Here is an 11,834-nt window from a genome sequence, read left to right as displayed (position 1 = left end):
AATTTTTATAATAATAATAATAATAATTTTATAAATTAAAAAAATATAAATAACAATTTTTTTAACAATTATATTATATATGGAATGAAAATATGATGTGTTCATTATTCAATGTTAAATGGAAAAATAATGTGTTCATTATCGAAATACTATGACCAAAATTATGTAAAACTGAATTGAATATATTTTGCAATAGTTTAATTCGTTTACTTCCATAATTTCTCCCAAAGGAAACTGACTATGTATACTTCACTGAACAAAACAAATAAAAACTCATATATCCCAAATGTTTGAGCTGTTTTCTATAAAAGATCTCCATCACTAGGCTGAAAGGCTGGTGCTTACTCTCCGCAAAATCAATGTAGGAGCCGAGAATTATAGGTGCACATCAAATATGATAATAATATTCTGGGTTAAGCTCCTACCCTCAACCTGATCAACCTGGGTAGGCATTTCCCATTCTTCCCACGTGCGGATCCAGTGAGGAGGTACGAAATTAGTTGGACTTATTTAACCGGACTCCGACCAGCAGAATGTCCCTTAACCTCCTGAACAGGGGGAATTTTATTTTATAAATCGAATGCGGAGGCAAAGGGGAAGCTTTAGCACCGGACGGGACAATTGATTTGCTTCGTGGAGCGAGTACGAGTAACTCACAGACTGTATGTTTGTGTTGAGAAGAGACCACAGTTAATTGCTGCTCTTTCGCGTGTATACATTGAAATTTGAAAGAAATCAAGGAGAGGCTGCTCTTTCGCGTGTATGCATTGAAATTTGAAAGAAATCAAGGAGAGGCTGGGGCGAAAGTGAGGTCGAAGGAAGGAAGGAACGAACAAGAAGGATGAAGGTGGTTGGTCTGGTGAGCGGGGGCAAGGATAGCTGCTACGCAATGATGCGATGCATTGACTATGGCCACGAGGTCAGCTTTCCACTATCAGAAAGAAATTTGTTATTATTATTACTATGGTCTTTTAAAGATATTGGATGCTAGGGATGTGGTTGAGGTTATTTCTGTTGCTTATTATGTTTTCAAACGCAATTGATGGGTTGAGCGAGTTGAGCTTACTGTTACTTGTGCGTTATTTTTAGATAGTGGCACTGGCCAATCTGCTGCCCCTTGAGGATTCAGTTGACGAGTTGGACAGCTACATGTACCAAACTGTAAGTACATGCTAATACCAACAATATTACCGGTGCTTTTACTTTGCATCTTTCTCTGAATGGCAGTTATAAACGGGATTTGATTTTGTTGCCTTTGACCCATTCAAGTAACAAAACTCATGGGATTATTTATAATATATTTCCCACCCATGGTAGACACAAAAGGTGCAGAATGCTGAACACCACAACACCACAGTTGAGACCAGTTTTATTTAATTTAATAATTTATAGACTTTGTTTAATTGGAACGAGAATTAATGGAAAATCAGTAACTTTGAAAGATTTGCCTGTTATACTAGTGACTAGATACAATTATCTCATAAATACCGCAAATGTGCCAATTACATGTCTCTAAAAACTTGAACCCACTTACTTAAACCCACACAGCTGGAAAAACGAATTATTCATAAAACCACTCGTGCTAAAATCCTTTAACCTGTTTATAAATTTGTGGAAAAAGAGCTTAAGACATTATTTACTCTTGAATATGATCATAATGTACTTGCAACAATATTTGTATACTCAATGCAGACAACACCTCTAGGTTTGAGTATGAACAATCACATCTAGATATTTTTTTATTTTTATTGGTTTACATTGACTAAGACTATTATCCAATTATATCAAGTTTAATATCATAAACATGCAAGCTTATGTAAGCTTTGCACCTTGAAGCCATGGTGAAAGCGTTTATGTTTTATCAATTGAAGAATCAACCATAATTTGGGACTTGATGTCATTTATTTTAGAGTATGTAGCACTTGAAAGAAATGATTTTAGCAAACTATAGCGAAGCAGGGAAATTGCATGGTTTAAAGTGTATGCATTATCACAAAATATAGTAACGGTGAAATAGAAGTGGCACAAACATAGAATATTTCAAATTTGACATACGAACAGAGACCCATTAGAATTTGGACGATATCATTTTTAGCAAACTATAGAGAAGCAGTGAAATTGCATGGTTTAAAGAGTATGCATTATCACACTATATAGTAACGTTGAAATAGAAGTGGCACAAACATAGAATATTTCAAATTTGACATACGAACAGAGACACGTTAGAATTTGGAAGATATCATTTATGGAACCCACTTTGAGTCGGATAAAATCCCTGTTACAATGGGCGAGTAATCATAATATACTTAGAGTCAATCCGGCTCAGCCCCAAAATAACTGGAGTTTAACTAGTGAAACTCTGGCAAACGTGCAAAACTTGGTGAGAGCTAAGAATGATGTCAAAGAAAAGAAATATACGTCATTTTGATCATCTAAGATTGATTTTTTTCAAGAGAGGATTCTCAAGAAAGACAAAGGCATTTACATGCTAGAATTTCAGATTTACTTATTTAATGCCATTAATTTTACATGCCTTTATGTTCATTTTGATGTCTATGAGGCAGGCTTAATCAATAAATGTTTTTTTAAACTTTTTATAAAAGTTGAGGTATTTTTTGGGTTATTTTATTGGTTTAGTTTTATGCCTATCTCTTCCTGAGTGTTTCCTAGACTCAAGTTATATTCTTGATTTCGGTTTTGCTGAGTCATTTTCAAGTACGAATTGTGTGACAATGGATAAAATAGGCCTTACTATTTAAGTAATTACATTCAGTTACAAGGATGAGAAGCACGATCCTAATGTTGCAACCATAAAGATCGAACGTGAGGAGTTCACCATGATATCCAAGATACCTCTAGGAGGGAGGTGGGTTGATTTGGAGCTGTCGTTCGAAAGAGCTACAGATGGGCAGGATCCTTGAGGAGTCAACCTCTTGGATCAATACCTTGTTACAGGAGCTCAGTTTTGTAGTGATGGTGCCGAGGAGTGTCTAGGAGCGCTAGAGTCTGAGTAGCGCAGAGCAGAGTTGGCAGTGGTGCAGATGGCACAGAGTAGAGGTCAGCAGCAGCGCAGTAGATTTAGAGGGTTAGCGCAGAGACTAGCAGCAATAAGTTCCAACATTCACGTGGTATCATACTGAACACAGTTAGTTCAATAATTTTGGATGTTTTTCAGTTGCTTCTCTTAGCAACTGAGTTGCAGTATGAAAGCAGTGTTTGTAGTGGCAGTGCTAGCAGCATAGCAGATGCAACATTTGAGAGGGAGTTGTAGTACAAATGTAGCATTGACAATGGCGGTGTCAAAGGCAATGGTACAGTTGCAGCAACAGCGCAGTTGTTGGTTAACGGCATGTCAGACATCAGCAGTGCAGAGGACGATGCTTTAGACTCAGAGCAATATGCAACAATAGTATATTGCTAGAGCACATTCCTCGCTAAGAGGGAGTGTTGATTTGGGGTAGCATCGGATGTGCTCTAAGCCTCAAATTTTGCAGGGAGGCTTGGGCACATGCATTCCAAAGAACACAGAAATCGTTTTGGGAAATTCCACCCAAAGACGATTTGATTAAAATAATCAATATTTTTAATGGTGTTCCTAAGTCTACACTTAGGAAAATTAAAATATTAATGGGTATTAATTTAATTGTGGGTGTAACTTCTAGAAAAAGACGAAGATCAAGTCAAAACGATCTGAGCCTTTGATTAGGAGTTAATCTAGGCTGTTGGTTGTCCAATAGAAAGATATAAGAAGGGCTTGAGGGTCATTTGGAAAATACACCAAGAGAGATCAAGAAATTGATTTTCTGATGTGATAAGTTCTCAACAGGAAAATTCGATCGAGAAGATTTTTTGTAGCAGAGGGGCAGGGATAACTTTTAGAGAGAGAGTGATTTTCTCAGCCAAAGAATCATCAACAGAGAGAGGCAGAGAGTAATCCAGCAGTGGTAGCGCTCAGCTAGAGGGGCTAATGCAGAGCCACGCAGAAGCCAGTGAGGAGTCCGAAATTTGCAGACGGAATTCGAGTTTTAGAAGTCGGGAGCTGGGGTGTGAGACCGGGAGGCATAAATCGAATCCCCTGGGAAGAAAATCTACCAGCTAGAGGAGTGACGCAGTCCCCAAAGAGCTTGACGTTGGGCTGACGCTGAGGCAGCACAGAGGCGGCCAGAAAAGTCAGGGGCAATCCATCTGGGGCTAGATCAGCCAGGATTTCTAGTGATTGTGTGAGGTAACCTCACAATTCTTTCTACCAGTATTTCTCTCTGTAACTGAATAACCCTGTGAGGTATTCAAAGATGTATTCAGAAGTTGCTACTGCTTAATAATAATAAACCCTCAGAGCTGCTGCACTGGTTTTCCCGCATTGGGTTTTTCCGGGGACTTTTGTCCAAAAATAACGGTGTCCTATGTGTTTGTATTTCCTTGCTCAATTTCTATGTTTCAGAATCATATTTAATTTGGTGTAAATTGCTACAGTAATTTGCTTCAATATTTTAAGAATAAATTTGAATTAAGTTTGTAATGTAATTTACAATTTAGGTGAAGTATACTCAACTGGTTGCAGTAGGATTCTTGAGATTGTTAGATCTAGGAATTTTCACAGGGAAGGTCTAGTCTTGGTCTAGGGTGAAGAGTCTAAAAGAACACTATTGAAAGGAAGAATTATCTTGACGGGGTTTTCCCCTAGAGGGGGTTTTGCCTTGGCATGTGCCTACATCTGGTGTCTATTGTTTTATGTGCTGCTGCTTTTGGTAATTGCTTGATGAACTAAAGAAAGAAGATATAAAGAATCGTAATAATAAGAAACATCACAAGTAATTATCAATAACAAGAAAATCTTTATTGCCTTTCTGGTTTTCTAACAAGTAGAAGGCAAGTTTTGATCCCCAATGAGTACACAATATCACACACTACAGATCAGGAAGGCAAGACTTGAGAATTGGTTAGTGCAAAATTGGGCATCGAAGGATTGGGTTGATAGAGCAATGTGCAAGAGAAACAAAGTATGGACATCTGCAAAGTTGTCATTTTTGTCTAATGTAGATGAATGGACACGAGATTGGACTGTAGAGAAAGGGAGACTCCAATCTAGTTGCTTGCAACAAAGAGACCCTCTGTAGACTCCAAGCTAGTTGCGTGCAACAACAAGACCTTCTGCGGATAGTGAATCACATTGCCCACTGCTGGGCATCAACAAACAAATTCTGGAAGACCAATTCCAAGTATAACTCTAGTAGCCATTAGGGTTTAGAACAATGGTTTGAGGGAAATTAGCCTTTGACATAATGCATCCTTGCATTGAGCATAACTAGTCACTTACCGATCTTGCTTTTATAGTTTTGATACATCAGTTTTGGGATGATTAATGCATCATACCTAGGAGCCCACCGTGTTGTACATCTTGAATTTGTTCAGTAGTCTTGGTGTCCCAACATTTGTGCAACTTGTGTTGATGAGGATCAACTTTGCTTCAAATTTTTGGATGATTAATAAAGATATGCAATTTTAGTGGAATATTTTTAGGCAACAGTTTTAGCAGTTTAAAAAAATTGTTGCCCTAGCCTCAAAATTTGCATTTTAGGGCAGAGCAACCCAACACATTATGAAATTTTAAGACTATTGCAGTTAACTAGTTATTATTCACCTATTAATTGATTATTTGTCTTCTGCAGATAATTGTAGCAAATACTGAATAACACACTATTGCAACTTCATAGAAAATAAATGAACCATAGTAATTGAGAAAATTATTGCGCACACACACAAATAATGGACACCAATATTTTTGGATAAATGTCCTTGGTAAAAACCCAATGTGGGGAAAATAGTTTTGCATACGCGTAATTTTTATTATTCTTTAGCAAAATCTGTGATGAAGAAATTACAATTGTTTGCAGTAAATTAAAAAACCTTCGGAAAATGATTTCTACCACTTCTGCAAGTTGATTTATCCTCCTGGAAGCAATTCAGCCTCCCTTTGGCTCCTGAACTGCTCACACGTGTGGCCCTGGCTCACACCCATCTCTGGCAAGCTCTCACTGCCGAGGAAATTAATTCGGCCTCCATTGGATTTTGATCTCAGCTAGCAATCTCGACTTTCCTTTGCAACTCGATTACTCTGGTAATCTATCTCCTTGCTCCGAGAATTCGTCCTCTTGGAATAATTTGCACTTTTGACTAGGGTAATTCGCACCCCTCACTGGAGCAATTCACACTACTGGAAAATAAGCCTCTCTCTATGATCTCCAAATATCTCTGAAAATCTCTGTGATAAATTCCTTCGGCAATCCTTTCTCCAAACAATGCTGATCTCGATTTGCTGATGCCCCTGTGCTGCCTCTGTGCCCTTGCTATCACTGCAATACTGTGTCTTGATCTCTCACTGATCTGTTCTCAAAGTGCCCATCGATTTCCTCTTATAATCTCTCGTTGACGAATCAACGGCCATGATCTAATCTCAATCGATGGCTAAGATCATCTTGACCCCATCAAATTACTTTTCCGGAAGTCTTTAGAGCAAAATCAATTTACCTCAATTAATACTAATTAATTAGGCCAATTCCCTAAGTTAGGAAAATCAATAAAATGACTAATTAATTCTAATCAAGGCCTTTTCCTTAGAAACCTTTTATGGATATTGGAGAAAATGTGTTCCTTAGCCTCATAGACACAATCTGAGACTAGAACCACTGTCTGAGCTACATAAACTAACACACATATCTTTTGCAAATAAAAATTAGCCCGGCCTGAAACACTTCACTGATACAATTTTGAATAAGTTATAAAGAAACAAGTTTGTAGCAGACCTTGAGAGGATCAGGGAAAACCCTGAATACATGGACCTGATAGTGTTATAGCTGGAAGGTTCGATGACAAATCCGAGTTCAAGGGGATGGTTTTGCAAGAAGATAAAAACATGGCATACTTTTAACAACGTATCCTTTTTTATGATTTTACATTGATTAAGTATGGATTTGCTCGAAGAAAGTGTTCCTGCAATTTAGGCCCTTTTATTGGCCAACATGGTTATGCAGGATCGTGAAATATTGTATTTTGTTTGTGCTATCACGCAGTGACATTGTATATATATTATTCCCCAGACCATTTTGAGAGTGGGGTGAGGCATAGATGAAAATGTGTTCGACATTTTTGCTATTCTAATATAATATGCATTTATTGTAATTACTGTGTTCTTTATATGCACTGTTCTGTTAATTAGCGTTTCTTTCAATTATTTACTTTAACAATGCAGTACTGATTGTCTTCTACTTTAGCACTAACTCGTTCATATCTGTTAGTACGCAATTCAGCTATTTCTACACTTGGCATAATTAGCTATTTCTGTAATTTTTCTGGTATGTGCCTCATTTCAATATCTTGTGACTTTGTTCAGACGTGTTAGTGAGAAAACCCACAATGCTGTCACAGTGCCCCTAACAAAATCCATCTTTGATTCACTAAACATTGATTAAATATAAAACTACAATGCAAAAGACATGGAGATTTTAAGTCCTTCAACGCTTTCCCCACTTTAGGAAATTGTCCTTTGGGACAATGAACGATAGGAATGAATTGTAATACTACTGCTCTATGATGAAAAAATAAGTTATAAACTATTGCGTTGGCTGTTAATGTTGTACATGGTCTCCTATTATGTCAGACTAAGATCTCAGTCCATATGACACATGTAAGTATTTTAAATGGGTCTTGGTTTAGACACATTGTGAGTACTATATAAATTCCAATTTACTGTAAACCTTTGCTATGGTAAAATTTATAAAGCAGGTTAGACAACTGTTGATATACAATCTGAATATCAATGCAGGTTGGACACCAAATTATTGTTACCTATGCACAGTGCATGGGTTTGCCATTGCTTCGAAGGCGTATACGAGGAACATCAAGGTAAGTTATTTAAGACTAATTTTTTTTAACTTACGGTTTCAGGGAACTAATTTTGTGAAAGAATCGATACAAAGTTAAAACTTAAAACTTAAGTTCTGAGGCACAACTAGAACATTCTTTGTTTCTTCACATTTTTCAAAATTAGCTAAAGGAGATTGCTTCAATAATTACATTTTTTTCTTCCCTTCTCAATTTCCTTTGCTCATACTCAAACATGATATTGAGAATATGTGGTTGTAATTATAAAAGAAAGTTTTCTTCTATATGCTATTATGACTAGTTTTCTTTAGATGCAAAAATGAATTCCTTGAATGGTTTCTAGTGGGTATGGAATGCATTAGCTTTGCATCCCTTGAGACGTTTCCAAGATATTGGAGATCACTCAGTGGTTTCTAGCATAGTTTTAAAATTTGGACTGGTTCGATTTGGAACTTGTCAAACCGCCCAAGTTGACAGGCAACCGAGTCAACCTGGTCTTCAACTTGGCTTGGGGGGATGGTTTGGTACCAAACTGGTATCCAAGACCGACCCGAACTTGCCCAAACTGTTACTGGTTCAAACCGACCTGACGTTTGAACCTTTCACTTGAATTACTCAGAGGTCTGTCAATGGCTATATTTGTGTACCGTCAAACTATGGTGGGAATGCAATCTAATGCCTGGAATGTGATATAACATTGGCGGCAAATTTTCCCCTCTGCTGCACTGTGCATTTCCTTTTTCGTGTTTTGGGGTTGAGGCATGCAAAATCCTTGGCAAATGCCTTGGAATGCAAAATCTTTCCATGGCATTTTCTAATCATTCCAAGTGCATTTTAACTTTGGCACCATAGTCAACTGAAAAAATTCCCTTTCATGTCACATGCTTGTGAGATGTAACTGAGATGTATAGGCTCTTTGAGGTAATTATTTAGAAGAAGCCCATGTTTGATTAATTTTTTTATGCAAATATAGTAAATAAATCAAAAGACTTTCCCTGTAATTATTAGAGGATTCAAGATTATGTTTATACCAACATTTTGCTTACAAACTCCATAAAGTAACTTTTAAGACATTACCATGAGACAGGATTAAGAAAAACTTCCATAGGGATTTGCATTATAAAATGGTAATCTTTGTAATCCTCTGAAAGTCTTGTGGGCTTTTGACACTTTGAAATGTTGTATACTTATTATTCCCACAGAAGCATTGTGGGCTGTGGCTTATGTAATCTACCAAAGCTAAATAATGCAAATTTTCTGCAATAAATTTCAAACTTTTTCTTTGATGACTTTTATCAAACAATTAGCACACATAACTTTCATCAAACAGTTCGCATGTCAAGGAGAAACACTTAGAACATAAATAATATGAGGGGAAAACGTAGCTTCTATTAACTTGATGAGAGCAATTACAATGCACAATAATACTGATGAACCTGATACAAATAGTAATACGATGATCAACTCTGCCTGTAGGAAATAGATAATGTTCAGCTAGACAAGTGGCTGTAGCTACAGTAATAAAAAAAATCATGATCTGGCCCTCCAAATTCTGGGAGATGACTGAACTTCAAATGATGCGAATTGGCCTCCAAAGACTCACCAGAGTTCTGCCCCGAGTCTGTGATGTCTCAATCCTCCAAGAGAGAAATAATCTCAGCGTGCTAGAGATATATCTCAGCCTTCAACAATAACAATAATTTTAGCCTCCAGGAACAACGAACTTCTGAGCAATATACAGACCTTCAGGAGTGAATAATTCAGCAACAATCATGGAATATGATCTTCAGTAGTTGGCCTCACAGAGGATTAATTCGGTTGTCCAAAATGAGTGGCTTGATCCCCTGAAATGTAATGAAATTTGGCCCTCTAAGAACTATAATTTTGGCTGGCTGGAATAGGGACAGATTTATTCCACAAGAGGAATGATCTCGGTCCGTTAAGAAGACGTAGTCTCAGCCTCCATAGACAGAGGAAATTCAGTCTCCCAAGAAGGCGAATTGACCTGCCAAAGAATAGAACTCAGCCACCAAATAATTGCAGATTCCTGATGTACTAACTTGGCCTCCAATTCTGAAGATAGAGTCAGTGATGCTCCTGGCAAACAATATAAATTTGCCCTCCAATCTGCTGATCACGAACTTACACCAAGAGTGCAGATCGTCCTTTAAAGAATACCCTTGGCCCTTTCAGATTCTGAGCAAATCATGGGACTCCAAGTTGGGCAATTTGACCACCAGGACAAGAAACAATTCAGCCCTCTTTAATATCAATAATTCAGCCCCTTTTATTGGAGAAATTTGGACCTGGGATAAGCTATTAAAGCTCGGTCTCCTTGAAGATAATCAGCAATTCGAACCCTGGAAACAACAAGCAAATTTGGCCCCAATGCAAAGATAGATTCAGCCCTTCCTTAATGATGAAAATACTCTGGCAAATACTACAGAATAGCTCGGCCTTCAATAGATAAATACCAACTGCGGATTCAACTCGGTCCTATAGGAAGAATAATCTATGGAAAATAGAAATTAAGCTCCAAATTACCTGCAATGAAGAACAATCGAGAAATCTGAATGACTTCCCGCAATGAGCCAACTAGGGTGGTTGTGCAGGACCACCGAAATCGACTGAATACTAGTTATGGTTGCAATGGATGTCCATTGAAACTAGTTTGAGAGTCTTGCCCGAAACCATCAAGAGAAACTCGCTTGACCTTCTAAACCAAACATCAAGAAATAATCATAAACCCCGAATGAATGAGAAATGACCTTCTCTCCTTTTTTATAAGATTTTGCCGGATCTTTCCATTTTTTTCGAAATCTCCTTTTATTATTTTATGAATAAGCAATGTAGTGCATTTTACTCCTATTTTCCCAATGACTTTTGCACCCATTTTTATCCCTTTGATAAAAACACTTTTTCTCCTTTTATTTAATAAGTGACTTTTTTATTACTAATTAAAGTCACTTTTATCTCCACAAAACGCTGATACTGCTACCATGATCACACCAACCTCTCAAAGCCCCTTTTCATCATTGTGTCTTGTAGATCTTTTTGTTCTGATTCAAACGAGCTATTACACTAAGGTGTTTCTCCAAGTAATCAGCCCGAAACAACATCTTAAGCGTAATTAATTATAATATGCCCATTAATAACCCCATTTTATGGAAATCCACAGAATGTAGTGGAACCAAGATCAAACTGTGCGTAACTGATCCTAATGATGAAAAATGGTGAGCGATCCTAGTCGCCCCCCATAAAACTCCTCAAAACCTTCCAGGCCCACAAATAATCTAATCCTACTACTCTAACTTGGTTGACATAAGCTCTGGAAATCCCTCCTAACTCAACACGAGGCAATCCAAAAATTGGGGACTTTACAGTCTCCCCTCCCCAAAATTGCTTGTCCTCAAGTAATGTCATCACACACTGTTGCTCCACAAGTTGATACAAATAGATAGAAGGGTCCCAAATGCACCACTGTGGCACTCCAAACCACTGTAGTACCCCAACACGAATAGATCTCATGATACCATCCTGATCGTCGTTAAGCATTCCTTCTCCGCTCACTCCCCAACAAGGCATAGACACTAGAGGCCCTTTGCATACTCCCAATAAGTAGAGCATCTCGAAAATGCAAAATCCTAGTCATCTCCTTGTGACGTTGCTCTATCAGAAAACCAATCTCATGTACCTCAAGAGTGAACTCTTGAAGGTACAATCCAACTCCTGCTGAGAAGAGTTCTCCATGTGAACTTAACCACGACCTCCTCTTGTTGATCACATTGCCATACTAGTGAGGTGCTCCAGAATATCAACGAATCACTGAGAAGTGAAACGCTCTCTGCGAAACTAAGGTCTAATGGAATATCTGAGTGATCTCCCCCTGTAAAAACCAACTCATCCCTGTAGTTGAATTGGCAAGCCCTATAATGCGAGGGTCCATTCTAATC

The 11,834-nt window shown here is 37.8% G+C and overlaps 1 protein-coding gene across 3 annotated transcripts in view; it reads left to right on the top strand.

Annotated features, from left to right (window-relative positions):
- The first annotated feature begins 283 nt into the window (after nt 1-283).
- LOC149251431 (endoribonuclease) overlaps nt 284-11,834 on the top strand; it is a 193,729-nt gene continuing 182,178 nt past the window's right edge. Inside the window, exons 1-4 of one of the 3 annotated variants that reach the window (XM_089459441.1) lie at nt 290-696; nt 746-919; nt 1,090-1,161; nt 7,823-7,902. In XM_089459441.1, coding sequence (XP_089315567.1) covers nt 842-919; nt 1,090-1,161; nt 7,823-7,902 — 230 coding nt within the window. In that variant the 5' untranslated portion in view covers nt 290-696; nt 746-841. Of the gene's footprint in view, nt 920-1,089; nt 1,162-7,822; nt 7,903-11,834 lie in introns of all 3 variants that reach the window. The other 2 variants (XR_016266885.1, XM_089459440.1) reach the window with 2 other exon arrangements.

The sequence above is a fragment of the Pinus tabuliformis genome, chromosome 7, assembly GCF_031772625.1.
Source record: "Pinus tabuliformis cultivar Carrire ecotype Pingquan chromosome 7, CPIR1, whole genome shotgun sequence".
Taxonomy (NCBI): domain Eukaryota; kingdom Viridiplantae; phylum Streptophyta; class Pinopsida; order Pinales; family Pinaceae; genus Pinus; species Pinus tabuliformis.
Note: the sequence above shows the minus strand (reverse complement) of the source record. Positions and strands in the feature narration are given on the sequence as shown.